The 18,060-nt window shown below is 40.5% G+C and overlaps 2 protein-coding genes across 5 annotated transcripts in view; one reads left to right on the top strand and one right to left on the bottom strand.

Annotated features, from left to right (window-relative positions):
- Window positions 1–18,060, bottom strand: part of FGD4 (FYVE, RhoGEF and PH domain containing 4) — a 236,590-nt gene that overhangs the window by 91,785 nt on the left and 126,745 nt on the right. The window lies entirely within an intron of this gene.
- LOC122680295 (short transmembrane mitochondrial protein 1-like) lies at window positions 13,916–14,582 on the top strand. The gene has a single exon (XM_043881500.1). The coding sequence runs from the start codon at window positions 13,978–13,980 to the stop codon at window positions 14,119–14,121; it is 144 nt and encodes a 47-aa protein (XP_043737435.1). The 5' UTR covers window positions 13,916–13,977; the 3' UTR covers window positions 14,122–14,582.

Genomic DNA, 18,060 nt, shown 5'->3' with positions numbered 1-18,060 from the left:
ATAAATGTACTGAAAGGAATGGAAGGTAATATGACAAAGGGGTAGGGTGAGAGAACAAACGAGAACTTGTATGTTTTGCTGTCCATAGAGCAATATCATTAAAATCATTTATAACAAAAATATACTTCTATAAAAAAGAAAATCTATGAAAGTTGCCAAGTAAATGTACTACAAATAATTTTGAAAAGAATACCCTTTATATGTCATAGCTCAGTTGGAAAAGAATCCTCCTGCAATGCAGGAGACTCCAGTTCGATTCCTGGTTCGGGAAGAACCACTGGAGAAGGGATAGGCTACCCACTTCAGTATTCTTGGGCCTTCCTTGTGACTCAGCTGGTAAAGAATCCGCCTGCAATGTGTGAGACCTGGGTTCGATCCTTGGGTTGGGAAGATCCCCTGGAAAAGGGAAAGGCTACCCACTCCAGTATTCTGGCCTGGAGAGTTCCATGGACGTTTTTTTAGTCCATGGGGTCACAAAGAGTCTGACATGACTGAGTGACTTTCACTTCACTAACTCATGGGTGCACACATATGTTCATAGCAGCATTATTCATAATAGCTAAGCTGTGGAGGCAAACCAAGTATCTGTTGACAGATGAATGGATAAATAAAAAATGTGGAATATATATACAATCAAATATTATTCAGCCTGAAAATGAAGGAAATTCTGATACATGCTACAGAATGGGTGGCCTTGAAGCCATTATGCTAAGTGAAACATGTCAGCTGAAAAACACAAATACCTTATGATTCCATTTATATGAGTTACAAAGAGTAGACAAAACTGGGGACAGCAATTAGAGTAGTGGTGCCAGGGACTAGAGGGATGGAAGAACAAAGTTACTATTTTACAAAATTTACAAAATATTTACAAAATATTACTCAGCCATTAAAAAGAATTCATTTGAATCAGTTCTAATGAGATGGATGAGCCCATTATACAGAGTGAAGTAAGCCAGAAAGATAAAGACCAATACAGTATACTAACGCATATATATGGAATTTAGAAAAATGGTAACGATAACCCTATATGCAAAACAGAAAAAGAGACACAGATGTACAGAACAGACTTTTGGACTCTGTGGGAGAAGGCGAGGGTGGGATGTTCAGAGAGAACAGCATCGAAACATGTATATTATCAAGGGTGAAACAGATCACCAGCCCAGGTTGGATGCATGAGACAAGTGCTCGGGGCCAGTGCACTGGGAAGACCCAGAGGGATCGGGCAGAGAGGGAGGTGGGAGTGGGGATCGGGATGGGGAATACACGTAAATCCATGTCTGATTCATGTCAATGTATGGCAAAAACCACTATTGTATTGTAAAGTAATTAGCCTCCAACTAATAAAAATAAATGGAAAAAAAAAGAAAAAAAAAGTTAAGTTTTATAAAATCAAAAAGAGTTCTGTGGATGGATGGTTGTCACAGCACTACAACAATGGAATGTACTTAACGCTAGTGAGGGCTTCCCTGGGGACGCTGTGGTAAAGAACCCACCTGCCAGTGCAGGAGCCCAGGGTTCAGTCCCTGGGTGGGAAGATCTCCTGGAGAAGGAATGGCAACCCACTCCAGTGTTCCTGCCTAGGAAATCTCATGGACAGGGAGCCTGGCAGCCTACAGTCCAGGGGTCACAAAAGAGTTGGATATGACTTAGTAAATTACAACAATGCCAATGAACTATACACTTAAAATAGGTAAGATGTTAAATTTTTAATTATGCATTTAAATAAAAAACCAAAAGAGCATATTTCTTGCTTAGTAAAGAAAAAAATAAAGAAATAATACATTCAACTGCCTACTTAGCATCTCCACTAGTATGTCTAAGAACTAATTAACACTTGACACATCCAAATCTGACTCTGTTATCTCCCAACTCTCACTCAAAATAAACTGCCTTTACCATCTTCTCCATCTCAGTAAATGGCAACCTCATCTGTGCTTAGGGCTAAAAGCTTGGAAGTATTCTAAAGTCCTCTTGTTTCCTCTCGCGCTCTATATCCTAGTGAAAGTCGCTCAGTTGTGTCTGACTCTTTGTGACCCCATGAACTATATAGTCCATAGAGTTTTCCAGGCCAGAACACTGGAGTGGGTAGCCTTGCCCTTCTCCAGGGAATCTTCCTAACCCAGGGATCGAACCCAGGTCTCCTGCATTGCAGGCGGATTCTTTACCAGCTTAGCCACAAGGGAAGCCCAACAATACTGGAGAGGGTAGCCTATCCCTTCTCCAATGGATCTTCCCGACCCAGGAATCAAACCAGGGTCTCTTGCATTGGCAGGCGGATTCCTTAGCAACTGGGCTATCAGGGAAGCCCAAAAGGGGATGTAACCACCAGGAAATTGTTGACTCTACCATCTACCGTTACCACCTGCGCAGCTACTATTCTGGCCTAAATCACCACAGTCTTTGACTGGATTACAAGCCCTCCATCTGGTCTCCCTGCACCCACCCTGTTCTCAGTGTGTGTGTCCTTAGTCGCTCAGTCGTGTCTAACTCTTTGTGACTCCATGGACTATAGCCGGCCTGGCTCCTCTGTCCACTGCATTTTCAGGCAAGAATACTGGAGTGGGTTGCCATTTCCTCCACCAGGAGATCTTCCCAACCTAGGGATTGAACCTGCGTCTCCTGTAGCTCTTGCATTGCAGGTAGATTCTGTACCTCTGAGCCATTGGGAAAAGTACTGTACTCAGCACATGTTTTCAAAAATGCCAGACAGTCCCTTTTAAAACCCAACGCAGATCACGTCATTCCTGTGCTTAAAATTCTTCAACAGCTCCACATTTCACTCACAGTTTAACAACTGAACTGTTGATTGCAGCTGACAGGCTTTACATGATCTGGTCTTTAGTCCCCTTAAAAACGACCTCATTGCCTAACACTGCCCCCTTGCTCACTAAACTATAGTCATACTGGTGCCCTGCTATTCCTCCAACAGGAAAAGCATGCTTTACAGGCATTGGTCTAGCTGTTTTCTGCTGCAATGCTCTTCCCCCAGATGACTGCTTTCTCTTCATATCTTGGCTCAAATTGCATCTGGTCAACATGGGCTACCCTGACCACTCTTATCTAGTATACCTGCTACTCAAAGTTATAGCAGTTATACTTAACTGTTATAATATATAGTTATCAGTTTAGTTCAGTTGCTGAGTTGTGTACAACTCTTTGCAACCCCATGGACTGCAGCACGACAGGCTTCCCTGTCCATCACCAACTCCCGGAGCTTGCTCAAACTCATGTCCATTGAGTCGGTGATGCCATCCAACCATCTCATCTTCTGTCATCCCCTTCTCCTCCTGCCTTCAATCTTTCCCAGCATCAGGTTTTTTTTCCCAAGGAGTCAGTTCTTTGCATAAGGTGGCCAAAGTATTGGAGTTTCAGCTTCAGCATCAGTCCTTCCAAAGAATATTCAGGACTGATTCCTTTAAAATGGACTGGTTAGATCTCCATGCAGGCCAAGGGACTCTAAAGAGTTTTCTCCAACACCACAGTTCAAAAGCATCAATTCTTTGGTGCTCAGTTTTCTTTATATTCCAACTCTCACATCTGTACATGACCACTGGAAAAACCATAGCTTTGACTAGAAGGACTTTGTTGGCAAAGTAATGTTTCTGCTTTTTAATATGCTGTCTAGGTTGGTCATAGCTTTTCTTCCAAGGAGCAAGTGTCTTTTAATTTCATGGCTGCAGTCACCATCTGCAGTGATTTTGGAGCCCAAAAAATAGTTTGTCACTGTTTCCATTATTTCCCCACCTATTTGCCATGAAGTGATGGGACCAGATGCCATGATCTTAGTTTTGTGAATGCTGAGTTTTAAGCCAGCTTTTTCACTCTCCTCTTTCACTTTCACCAAGAGGCTCTTAAGTTCTTCACTTTCTGCATAAGGGTGGTGTTATCTGCATATCTGAGGTGATTGATATTTCTCTGGGCAATCTTGACTCCAGTTTGTGCTTCATCCAGGCCAGCATTTTGCATGATATTCCCTGCATATAAGTTTAATAAGCAGGGTGACTATTGAGTCTTGATGTACTCCTTTTCCTATTTGGAACCAGTCTGTTGTTCCATGTCTAGTTCTAACTGTTGCTTCTTGACCTGCATACAGATTTCTCAGGAGGGTATTCACATCTCTCGAAGAATTTTCTGGGGTTTGTTGTGATCTGCATAGTCAAAGCCTTTGGTGTAGTCAATAATGCAAAAGTAGACGTTTTGATGAAATTCTCTTGCTTTTTCTATGATCTAAAGTATGTTGACAATTTGATCTCTGGTTCCTCTGCCCTTTCTAAATCTAACTTGAACATCTGGAAGTTCTCTGTTCATGTACTGTAGAAGCCTCGTTTGGAGAATTTTGAGCATTACTTTGCTAGCATGTCAGATGAATGAAATTGTATAGTAGTAGTTTGACCATTCTTTGGCATTTCGTTTCTTTGGGACTGGAATGAATGCTGACCTTTTCCAGTCCTGTGGTCTCTGCTGAGTTTTCCAATTTTGCTGGCATATTGAGTGCAGCACTTTCACAGCATCATCTCATTGTTTTACTCTTTCTCTTTGCTATGATCACTGAGGAAGGCTTTCTTATCTCTCTGTGCTATTTTTTGGAAATCTGTGTTCAAATAGGTATATCTTTCCTTTTCTCCTTTGCCTTTTGCTTCTCTTCTTTTCTCAGCTATTTGTAAGGCCTCCTCAGACAACCATTTTGCCTTGTTGCATTTCTTTTTCTTGGGGATGGTCTTGATCACTGCCTCCTGTACGGTGTCATGAACCTCCGTCCATAGCTCTTCAGGCACTCTGTCTACCAGATCTAATCCCTTGAATCTGTTTGTCACTTCTGCTGTATAATTGTAAGGGATTTGATTTAGGTCATACCTGAATGGTCTAGTGGTTTTGCTTACTTTCTTCAATTTAAGTCTGAATTTGGCAATAGGCAGTTTCTGATCTGAGCCACAGTCAGCTCCCGGTCTTGTTTTTGCTGACTATATAGAGCTTCTCCATCTTTAGCTGCAAAGAATATAATCAATCTGATTTCAGTATTGATGACCATGTGCAGAGTGTTCTCTTGTGTTGTTAGAGGGTGTTTGCTATCACTAGTGCGACCTCTTGAGAAAACTCTGTTAGACTTTGCTCTGCTTCATTTTGTGCTCCAAGGCCAAATTTGCCAGTTACACCAGGTATCTCTTGACTTCCTACTTTTGCATTCCAGTCCCCTATAATGAAAAAGACATCTTTTTTGGTGTTAGTTCTAGAACGTCTTGTAGGTCTTCATAGAACTGCTCAACTTTAGCTTCTTCGGCATTAGTGGTTAGGGCATAGACTTGAATTACTGTGATAATGAATGGTTTGCCATTCAATATATAGTTAGAGTTAACTGGTATAATAAATATATTATATATATAGTGAGCTGCTATATATAATATATATAGTTAACTGCTATAAGATATAGTTAACTGTTATAACTGCTTTACACATTTTACCCCCTCCCATAGTACTCATCACCTTCTAACAAACTGCATTATTTATTTTGTTGTCTCTCTCCCCTGGTTAGAATGTAAGCCCTGGGAACATCTCATGAATATCACCTGCCAAATTAAGTAGATGCTCAGTAACTAATTGTTGAAGGAATAAATTCTAGACACTTTAGGCAAGTTTCTCTTCATCTGCTTTCATTTTCATTTTCTATTTCATGAAAAGTGTTTTCTAAATTCCAACAATAAGGAAAGATGGAGCTGCTTGAGAATTCAATCTACACAAAATTTCAAACATTTCCCTTCTGAGGTGAAATTTAAACATTCCAAGTTATTTATATACAAATTCTAAATATCTAGGGGGAAAAAAGGAGAAGGCAATGGCACTCCACTCCAGTACTCTTGCCTGGAAAATCCTGTGGATGGAGGAGCCTGGTAGGCTGCAGTCCATGGGGTCGCTAAGAGTCGGACATGACGAAGCAACTTCTTTCACTTTTCACTTTGACTCATTGGAGAAGGAAATGGCAGCCCACTCCAGTGTTCTTGCCTGGAGAATCCCAGGGACGGGGGAGCCTGGTGGGCTGATGTCTATGGGGTTGCACAGAGTCGGACAACGACTGAAGTGACATAGCAGCAGTAGCAGGGGGAAAAAAAATCTTTAGCCAATTCATCTTCCTCAACCCAGGAGATTTCTAAACATCTGGAATTGTGGAACTATCTAGATGTTTGATTAAAAAAAAAAAAATGTAGCAGCAAAAAGTCCCAGCAATGGACTGAAATATTTTCTGTAGTTTTATTTACATTTATTAGACCAACTAAAATGCACTACAGCTACCAGTGTTTCTGACTCAGCATCGATACTACCTAAAACTATAGAACAGTACAGAGTTAAACTGTTAGGAAAAGTAGATTGCTTCAGATCTTTGAAGTTCAAAAGTAATATGAACTTAAAATAAGCCTTGAAGGTAGGTAACTGTAGATATTTCTTATTTTTAAAGGTTTCACTGTGTGGGGAAATTAACAAGATGGCACCAGTCAAGCTCTCTCAAGCCCCTCTCACCCCATGTTCTGTAAACAATGACGTTACACGGTTATGTATGGCTGAGATCACTTACAGAACTGTGCATGCGTGTCATGAGGTACTCGCTTGGTTACAGGCTACGTTTTGCAGTACGCCTGTAAGAACATCACCCTCGAAGCCCTGGCTGCTACTGCATCAGTCTACACTGGAGTGACATCATGGTTACGTCATATGAGGTTATGTTATGGCTACTTATGTTGTGGCTGCTGCTACAGATGCTGCATCAGCCAGAAGAGAGGCTGTGTTATGGCTGCCATGCCAGCCGGGAGAGAATATTCATGTCTGTAGTTCCTATGGCCCCTCAAGTCTCCTTCCAGCCTCTTACCTCGAGCCTTGTCTACCTTGAATTCAGCAAATAGTGTGGACAGTGTGAACAGCAAGACATCTGGTGTAACAAATAGGATCAGCAACACACACTGCTTTATGCTACAAATAAAACATGTATAAAGTAACTGTTACTACTGTATCTAAGGCAAATCCAACAACATGTGTAATGAGATAAAATAAATGCAGCCTCTGAAAACACAAAAATAATTTGTTTTCAAAACTAGTAACAGTTTATTTTCCTGAAACATGTTTCATAATTCTATTAAAATTTTTGCTACTCAAAAGTAATGGAAAGGTTAATAAAATTTCTAAAGACTGCTATAGAGACTAATCCTTTCAAAGTTAATATTTTATTAGATGAACTGAAACACAACTCACTAAGACTGAGCTCCAGTTCTGATGGAAGTTTTGAGCTTATAGATGAGGCCCACAATCATAGTACCTGTTATGTATATGTACATATGCTGTGGCTACTGTTCAGTCACTCAGTCATATCCAACTCTGCAATTCCACGGACTGTAGCCTGCCAGGTTTCTCTGGCCACGGCACTTCCCAGGCAAGAATACTGGAGTGGCTTGCCATTTCCTTTTCCAGGGGATCTTCCCAAACCAGGGATCCAACTCGCATCTCCTGCATTGCCAAGTGAATTCCTTACTACTGAGCCACCTGGAAAGCCCAATACAGCAGACTGCATATAACACTATAATTCAATCAGGAGTTCTAGGGGTCTGAATCCCTGATCCCCACTTTCAGAGTGATCAATTTGTTAGGTGCCATGAATCCCCACACAGAAAGTGCTGAAAATCACATTCCACCATGCCTTCTGGGTTGGTGCTGGGACTGCTTGATCAGTGTGTTCTGTTGTGCCTTGGTATAGAGTGATTTTGGGTAGAGACCAAACTTCCTCTGCATCATCCTGAGTGGGGAAGGGAGCTGGAGGCAGTTCTTCCACCCCCAACCATACACTGATGGAGGTTCTCCTTTTGGCCATAGTTAACAAAGAATGTTGGTCAAGATTACAGAAAAACTCTTGCTATTTAAAGCACAAAAAAATTACTCTGTGTCTACAGCCATGACCAAAGCGGAAGGTGAGAGTAAAGACAAACCACAATCAATAACATGTTGTTCTTTTTGCCTACTTGCAAAGGGCAGTTCTAGTTGACACCATCTGAGCTGGAGGAGGTTCATAGCCTGCTGTGCTTTATCGGATAAACTGCTGCCAATTTATTTGTTGTTCAGTGGCTAGGTTATATTTTACTCTTTGGGACCCCATGGACTGCAGCATGCCAGGCTGCCCTGTCCTTCACTATCTCCCAGAGTTAGCTCAAATTCATGTTCATTGATTCCATGATGTTATCCAATTTATAACACCACCCATTTTTTGGTTCCTTCTTCCTTATAACCAAGTGGAAGAAACTGAGCCCTAGATTTATCAAAACATCCTGTATTACTAGTGTACTGACAATGAGAAAGATCCCCTGAGAAGCTGTCCAACCTCATCAAATAAGTGCTGAGTTTTGAAGTCATCATACTTTTGCCAGAGCCTAAGGTTTATAACAGTTTTAAGTTTTGAAACTGATGAAAAAACCATGAAAGACCTCTAAGTATATTAATGTGCAGATGGGCCTGCTAACTGGTATTAGATTTCCCCATAGGATCATCTGTATAAGCTCAGATGCTGCACACATGTGCACCCAGGCAGCTTTCCTTGATCCCCAGAAGCATAACACAGGGCTGTTTCTGGGCCAGTTGTACTAGTTCCACAGCTAGTTTACTAAACACCCCTTGGGCTTTCTAGGTGCCTCTAATGGTAAAGAACCTACCTGCCAACTCAGGAGACATGAGATGGGCGTTCAATCCCTGGATCAGGAAGATCCTTTGAAGGAGGGCATGATAACCCACTCTAGTATTCATGGCTGGAGAATCCCATGGACAGAGGAGCCTAGAAGACTAGAGTCCATTGGGTTGCAAAGAGTCAGACACAACTGAGGCAACTTAGCACACATGCAAACACACCTTTCCAGCAATTTAAACATTCTTCAGGGTACCTCTGTCATACAACTCTCATTTGCCTAGGTTCAAATCCTGGCTTTACCATTTAATAGTTGGGTGACTGAGTTACTTAAATTTCCTGATCTGTAAATGAGAATTCATAGGATTTACAGCAGTATCCCTCTTATAAGGTTGCTGTGAAAATTATGATTTAATTCTAGTGAAAGTACTAGAGCAGTAGCTAGCACATGATAATTGCTATATAACTATTTGCTATTAGTCTTATAACCCATATAATACTCAGTGCTGTATAACTGTCAGGGTGGTGGATCAGGGGACCAGATCTTTACTCTCTTCTCGCTCTAATCTCTTAAGGCCCTTCCCTTTTGCCTCCTCCTATGCCTGCCATTCTCCTTATATTTACCCTTACCAAGGCCTGAATTTTGATTTACCAGCACTTGCTCATGCTTGCTTACTGGCAGCTGCCATTTGCTTCAGTGTCTCTGCTACTTTCAGGGATTCCCTATAGGTCATTTTGGATTCTGACCAGTTAATGACCCTTTTGTAAATTAATACAATAATGAATTATTTACAAATAAGTGGCCTGGCACATTAAACATGATAACAGTATTAGTAAGGACAATGTGATATCTGACTTTTTTTTTGGCTGCCCCATGAGGCTTGTGAATTCTTAGTTTCCTGACCAGGCATTGAACCTCGGCAGTCAAAGTGCAGAGTCTTAACCACTGGACTGCAGGGAATTCCTTGAGCCTGACATTTGATGCAGAGTAGAATTTGCTGTGAAGGAAGGAAAAGTGAAGTCGCTCAGTCGTGTCCAACTCTTTGTGACCCCTGGACTGTAGCCTACCAAGCTCCTCCATCCAAGGAATTTTCCAAGCAAGAGTACTGGAGTAGGTTGCCATTTCCTTCTCCAGAGGATCTTCCCAACCCAAGGATCGAACCCAGGTCTCCTGCATAGCAGGCAGATGCTTTACCGTCTGAGCCACCAGGGAAGCCTGAATTTGCTGTAGATTGTTTTAATCCCAATTTAATGATTATTCTTCACCTTTTACCATGATTATAAATACATATCCTGGATTCCATAACTTTTTTCATTTTTCCTCCATTTTACATTATTCACATTCACTAGTTTTTAACAATCATTTTCTGAAAAGCACCTTTAACTGCCCTTAATCCCTTAAATTCAGTATTTAATAGCTCTCATCTTTATGCCTTCAAAGTACAAACTACTTTTATAAGCTCTGAGAATATCCAATGGTCAACTGCAAAATAAGTAACAAAACCTTCTACTTTATTCTTTTTTCCTTTGGTTCCTAAGTGATAACTCCCTAATTAAAAGTGTCAGGTACTCTGCTAATTACTGGGGACAGGAGGACAAGTAAGACATAATATTACCCTTGGCTAATTCTGAAAGAGATATGTGCAGTCCCACAGGTGTCAGTCCCTTTGCCCCCATCCCTTTGCTAACTGCCATCAGGAGGCAACTGGACCATTTACCCTATCAGCAATGGCAGAGGATGAAAAGGAGAGAATTAGTAAGGGACTGACTTAAGAAGGGAGGGACAGAGAGGAGGAAAGGATAACATTTACTTAGGCTCCTGACTAACTGTCAGGGAAACAGTGTCTTTCACTTTAAGAGTGCAAGAAGACTAGAGTTCTGCGTGCAATATTATAGGAGTCTGTGAGACTGTGCAGGAAGAACAGTCTGCCCTGTTCACTCATTAGGTTTGGTCAATCTTAACACTCTACCTGCCTCATTTTCCAATCTCATTGTTAAACTTTTCAGATATATCCCCTCTGAAATTTTCTTTAAAATATCATTTCAATGCTTGTTAAGATAAGGGGGAAAAGTCTATTTGCCCCATGCAAGGTCAGTTAAAAGAGATTCTGACCCGTTTTTTTTTTTTTTTTTTTTTTTTGGTCCCAGTAATTATGGGTTAATCCCTTGTCTTTCTTCAGAAGGGCTGATTTCCTTAATTTTATCAATAACAATAACAAATATCAGTCAAGGGATTAGGCTGGAGGGAGAGAAAATGCACTTGAGAGCAGGGCCAAGTTTCTGGGTGCTTGTGGGTTCCTTCAGGACTCCACAGGGCTCACAGAAGTCCATTCAAGAGCCCAGGTGAAAAGTAACAGCAGTCTTCACAGGAGGTGTCACATGTCCTAGGACAACTTTCATCAAAGTGTGTCCTGGGAACAAGATCTCTCAATTCCCCCCTCTACCACTCCACCATAACCAACCAACTAATCATGATTCTACGAGAAATATTTGTGACTTGCCAAATTTGACAGTTTTATCTTGCAGACTCATGATACCAATAGGCATAGTGAGGCATCAAGAGCCCTACAGTAAAAAACGAAAACAAAAACCTGTTTAACTTTGAACCCAGTATATGTCCAGGAAACATTTTTACCATTTATTGCAAGTTAAAATCCCGTGGTGCTTAGAACACATTTTGGGACAAGTTTCCCCAGGAACTCCTCCCGTTCTAACAACTATTGCTCAGGCTACTTCCCACACTTTCCTAACTCCACTGCTCCTGACTTCCTGATAATCCTTTTGGCTGCCCACATGACCATAACTCTCAAATTATGAACTGAAACTCCAGCCTGGCCTTGGCTTTTAGACATGACCCTCCTGTCCCCAGCTTCAATGCTGCACAATCCCACAATGTGCTGACCACAAAAGCAGCACTAGGGGCAGATCCAGGATGCTCGAGTCCTGCACATGGAGTCTAAAACTGGAGAAGCCGTCAGCTTTAAACAAAATGAGATTAAATGACACTGTGTAATTCTGCCAGTCTGGTTCTACTTCCTTGCCATTCTCTCCATCTCTCTTCCTCTCACCTGCGAAATCCCACAGCCTAGCAGACAAATACATACAGTTTAGTAGACACTTAGTTCAATCCCTGGGTTGGGAAGATCCCCTGAAGAAGGAAATGGCAAGCCACTCCAGTAGTTTTGCCTGGGAAATCCCATGGACAGAGGAGCCTGGAGGGCTACAGTTCCATGGATTGGCAAAAGAGTTGGATACAACTTAGCAACTAAACAACAAGGCATTTTAGTGTCCATGACAAAGATGAGTCAACTGAGGTGGTGTTAAGTGACTAGGTTGGTGACAGATGTCATATCTACCTATAGTTTGTAAGTACCTTCTGGGCAGGGAGTCTAGCTGATAATTCTTTGGTTTTCACTCAGCAAGTAACAAAGTGATTACATCTGTTATAGTATAGCTATTTGCCATGACTCCATGCCTCTATTTTAGCGAATACTGTGCAGCCAGGAGCTTCCAAATACCCAAGACATTAAAAAAAAAAAAAATACTAGTATGCAAGAGTGAGAATCTTATTTGGAGTCACTAAACGGAGACAGACTCCCAGATTTCCCTTTTCCCAGCTTTGAACCGCCTCCTTACTTATTCTTCAGTCTTTCGATTTCTGTTATCTTTCCTCTAGGATAGGCCTCTCTAGGAGACTCTTAGATAGTCCCTCTGGAAACCAACAGAGGCCCTTAGGCTCACTCCATGCCAGTCTAGTCTTCTTTAGCTTTCGGCTACACAGCTGTCGCTTCTGCTAAACCTGACCCAGGCCTCCTCAACGAGGCACTTCCACATATGTCATACCATGTGAAAAGCAGTCTTCACCTTCAGCATCCATAAAACGTATGTAGGACAGATATCTGCATATTATGGTTGAAGAAAGTAAGGTTGGTAAATAGTGGTAAATCCAAGAGTCACACCAGGGTTTTTGATTCCAAGGTCAGTCCACTACAACTGATGGCCCTGTTGTCAGGCTTGTTTGCATTTTGCACTGGAAATAAGTTCATGATCTGGAGCTGTATTTCCAGTATTTCTGGGGCTATGAGGACTCATTAGTGTTCCCTCTGCTTAGCCAAAGATTCCATTAACCACATACAAGCACTACAGTGATCTTAAATCCAAATGAAGTGAAATATTGATCTGAGAAACTAAACATACCCTTTAAATTGTTAATGACCCCCTATTTGTCACAAGACCAAGTTTAAGAAGTATTTTGAGTTTTTAAACAAAGTCTTGGTATCTACTATAAGAAATTAAGATCATAATAAATGACCTCAGGGAATCAGGTCTCTATTCCATTCAAAAATTCTACTAAATCCAGCAATCATAACTTGCTACAGACTTCAAAGGACTAAAGTGTATTTCTTCTTCATAACTGGAATACAGGCCAACATTTTTCCCTACCTGAAGACTGATTATAACTGTGGGTTGGAAGTAAAAGATAAAAAGTTAAGAGTTAATACAGTTTTACTGGAATACAGTCACACTCCTTCTTGTGTATACCGTCTATGATGCTTTTTTGCTAGGTTGACAGTTAAGTATCTATAACAGAAACCATATGGCCTGCAAAGTCTAAAATATTTATGATCTGGCCCTTTACAGAAAAGGTTTGCAGACCTTGACCTAAATAATCAAGGCAACAAACCATAAATTAGTACTATAAATGTTATGATATTATATGATATTATAACACTATTATTGATATTATAACACTACTGTTATGATACAACACTATTATTATTATAGCACTATAATACATTCATACTATAATTTTCAGAATTAATCTTGGTTCCGTCCCCAGCTAGCAATGGGATCCCAGGCAAGGAAAAACCACTAGGTTTCAGGGAACTCACTGGTGGCACAATTGATCTAGCACATTTAGGGTTACAGATGACCCTGGGATATATTTGGTAAATTAACAATGTTACAAGGTATAATCTTTGGTTTGTTATTGGTTTAAATCCCACATGCCCAGCATCCTTGTAATTCAGTTGCAGGTGCCTTCCCATTTTTCACAAAAACTATCTTCCCCAGGAATCTACTGCATGTGAATTAATAAGCCAACAGGTCATGCTTTTTGGTCAGTGCTGCTCAACCATGAATCACCATGGAGCTTTAGAAAAGAAAACTATAATACCTTGGCTGAATCCCAAGCCAATGGAATCACAAACTCTAGGGGTTGGCACCCAGGAATAAGTGTGTTTTAAAGATTCCGAAGTGGGGGGAGGTAGGTCCCGACGGCCCTCGGAGCTGCAGCCGCCTTTCGCGCCCTGCTTGCCGAAACTATGCTCCAGTTCTTGCTTGGATTTACTCTTGGCAACGTGGTGGGAATGTATCTGGCTCAAAACTATGACATACCAAACCTGGCTAAAAAACTTGAAGAAATTAAAAAAGACGTGGACGCTAAGAAGAAACCCCCTAGTTGCTGAAGCCAACTCCAGCACTGCCTTCTGGATAAACTGTGTACTGTTCTCCAGGGCCTCCTTTACCGTCTGAACCAAAAGCTTTTGTTTTAATCTCCAGCCTCAGCAGTTTTCGTTTTCGCTAGACCTTGCATTGCCTTACAGCACAAAAGGGACCAGAAGTTAAGAACGACCCTTATTTCTCCCAACATCCTCACTTCTTCCCTTCCTCCTTCCAGCCTCTTGGGAGGTCCTGAGAATGGAATCATGGTGCTCAATTAGTTATCATACCTTTAGTTAGTAGTCTCTCCCTTATTCTTTGAGATTTCTACTACCTTTTCCAAAAGAAAAATGGATGAGTTTTGTGTAGTTGATGAGATCCAAATAATGCGTGTTTCAGAGTCTGGTAATTATAATGGGTTTTTAAACGTTTGGTACTAAATTATGTTGTTTCACAGTAGTAATTAAAATGAAAATCTGGAAGCTAATTTCTGTGAATTATCTACTGATTTTATATCATCAGGAAGCGCCATAGTTGCTAATTTCACCAATAAATCAATTTACTATTCATTAACCAAAAAAAAAAAAAATAAAAAAAATAAAGATTCCGAAGTGATTCCTATGTGTAGCCAAGGTTGAGAACCACCATTCCTGTTGTCCTCGTAACAGGCTTGGATCAAATTAGTATATTCAGTGGAAGTTGTATGAAATAAATTTCATAATTTTAAGCTGTTGAGCTGAAGTTCCACCAAAGTTATATCACAAAATGTGGATCCCATGAAGACTGTGAAATTTTAATAGAACTGGTTTAGGCTTGCAGCATCAACTGACTCTTGTGTAAGTCACAGCCAATGCTTCTGTGTTGAGCGTGAGGCCTTCTTCAACATCTGGTTGATAAAGATTATCTGATTTTCGAACCCAGTACTGAAAAAAAAAAAAAAAAAAAGACACCTGCTGCATTTACATGAAAAGCTACCTTGAGAATCCAGAAGAAGATTATTTCTGGCTGATGGAAAGTATGGCAAACTTTGCTATGGAAGAAGAGACTTCTGAAAATAATAAAATTAAAAATTTTTTTGACTTCATAAACTCTGAAGAAATAAAAACAGATGTAAGAAATGAACCTGAAGGGCAAAAGATGGCTTTTCTCCTAAGAGCTATAGCCAACTCATTTATTCAAGATGTCTGGTTTATAAGTTAACCAGAATCTTGGCTTTTCCTCTTCCTTTTTACCTACTGCCAAACTATTTTCCATTTATTCACAATAAATTTATCTGCGGTCCAGAGAGAAGACAAAAATCAAACTGGCCAAAATGTTTCATAAGGTTTGACAAGGATGTTGCTAAAACCAAACAGAATTGTTTTTCACAATGTCAATTACAGCAACCAAGACTGGACTACTATTTCTCTACACAAAGGGAAAAAAATACATCCTTTTCATAAGCAAATCCTTCCTGACCTAGTTTGATTTTCATTCATTTTGTATCTGCTTTTCTGATTTATTCTTCTGAACTTGATTTCTCTAAACCTGGTTTCCAGCACCCAAAACATTCTAGCCTAATGCTCTCTGAAAACTAAGCTCAGAAATTTTTACTGCTCTAGTGCTTATTGCTCAGGCACAGATCACAGGTAGATGCAGACTTTGATTATTGACTGTTTTTCTAAAAAATCTGACAAGATAGGTGGTTTTCCAAAAAGGGCACAGTGACAATCTGTGATCTCAACTTTTTTTTATCTTGCTACCCTTTTAAGACAAATATTAACATAAATATCATTTGACTAGAATGTTAATGCTTCACAGCTTATGTAGATATTTGCTTTCCTTACTCCTGGCTGTGTAATCAGACCAGCAGGCCTCATATTTTTCCCCTGGCTACATTTCCAGACCAGGAGCACAACAGTATTGTGTGTTTAGCTTCTAACACTGTGGGGGATTGTTCCAAGTCATACAAAACTTAAAGAGCAAATACTGATATAGCTTATCTTTTATTTCTTATATGTATTTTTTGGTTGATAGAGGAAGGAAGTAGGGAAGAAACATACTCCAATTTATCAAATATAACCATTTCTCTAATTCTGAATTTTAAAACTGCACTACATAAGTCATATTTAGTTATGTCTAACACGATTGCTCCTACAAAGAAAAAGTTTATTCACTCAATGATGAAACCAATCTTATTACGCTCTTGTTTAAAATTCTATAATAGTACTGAAAGATCTGTAGGAAAAACTCCATTGTTTCCAAACAGGACCCTTTATCATCAGACATAAGCCTGTAAAAGGCTTCATAACTGCCTACTCACAGTCATGCACCCCTAATGTTCTAACCACATTCTGATCTTCTCCATTCCTATAACACACTATACTTCTTTTCAAGTCTGTATGATTTTGCATATTGGTTCCCTTAGCTCAACAGTCTATCTTTAAACACGTTAATCTAGTTTCAATGTCACCATTTTTGAGGAAATTTCCTTGAGTCAGAAAAACAGTCAGTTGCCCCTCCTTTTCTATTCTCCACACACACTTTTTTTACCTGTACTATGACACCTGTCATGCACAATCACTGCTTTCACTGGTTTTCTACCCTTTCAAGTAGTTTAACAACAACTGTTGAAGAGGAAGCATTTCCAGATTGCTACATTTTATTCTATCTCCTTTCTTTTCCTATCATTTTCCTAACAGGAGAATTTCAAAGAGCTAGATGTCTTAAACAGAGGACAGGAAAAAAAGGAAAACAAAAAAGGGAAGGGAGCACACCCTTGGAACTTAGCAAAATACCTTAAATAGTTTCTCTTCATCTTGCCACAATTTTCTTCATGCAAACTATTCTCTGAATTTCTTAGTCTCAAGAAAAGAGAGATGGAGTGCTTTCCATTTTTAAAGGAGTACTCAGGCTGCTGGCAGAGAACAGAGTTCAAGAGGTTAATAATCCAAGGAAAAGTTGAGCATGACTTGAACCAGAGGAGTAGCAATGAAGGCATTAACACATGGTCAGTTTGATATCTTTCAAAGCAGGACTGATTGACAGATTGGATTGACAGACTGGGGAGAGGAAAAAAAGATTCAAGAAGACTAGTTTTAGGCCTGAGCATAGGAAGTAATGGTTACTACATAATGACATGGAGATGACCAGGCTACAAAGGTTTAGGGGTTTTTTTATGAGAAGAAAGAGAGTCTTTCCCCAGGCTAAGTTTTAATAACCACCATGCAGAATGACCAACTTCGATGACTAACATTATTTTTCTTCTCAGAGGCACTTTTCTGTGGCCTGCTTCAAGATATGACTTAAAAACTACAGATCTTGGGTCAATCAGCAGAGGAAAAACCCTTAGAAGGGTCTGATCTGAATAGGGTTTAACAGGGACTGCGGGAAGGAATAAATTAGAGAATGTATTTAAATCAGAGTGAAGACCTTCAAAAATATATTTCAGGCCAATAAAAATTAGCTTTGTGGGGCTTCCCTGGTGGTCCAGTGGTGAAGACTCTCTGCTCCCCACGCAGGGGGTCCAGGTTCAATCCCTGATCAGGGAACTAGATCCCGCATGTCACAAGTAAGACCCAGCACAGAAAACCAAAAATAAATGTTTTTTAAAAAAACTAGCTTCCTGGACTTCCTTGCTGGCTCAGTGGTAAAGTGTCCACCTGCCAACGTGGAAGACACGGGTTCCACCCCTGATCCAGGAAGAACCCACATGCCACGGAGCAACTAAGTCCATGCACCACAACTACTGAGTCTGTGTTCTTAGAGCCCAGGAGCCGCAACTACCGAGCCTGTACGCTGCAACCGAAGCCTGCACACCCAAGAGCCATTGCTCCACAAGAGAAGCCACCACAGTGAGAAACCTGCACACGGCAACTAAAGAGTAGCCCCTGCTCTTCACAACCAGAGAAAAGCCCGTGGAGCAACAAAGACCCAGAACAGTCAAAGTAAAATTAAAAAAAAAAAAAATTTTTTTTAATTAGCTT

The sequence above is a fragment of the Cervus elaphus genome, chromosome 22, assembly GCF_910594005.1.
Source record: "Cervus elaphus chromosome 22, mCerEla1.1, whole genome shotgun sequence".
Lineage (NCBI taxonomy): Eukaryota > Metazoa > Chordata > Mammalia > Artiodactyla > Cervidae > Cervus > Cervus elaphus.
Note: the sequence above shows the minus strand (reverse complement) of the source record. Positions and strands in the feature narration are given on the sequence as shown.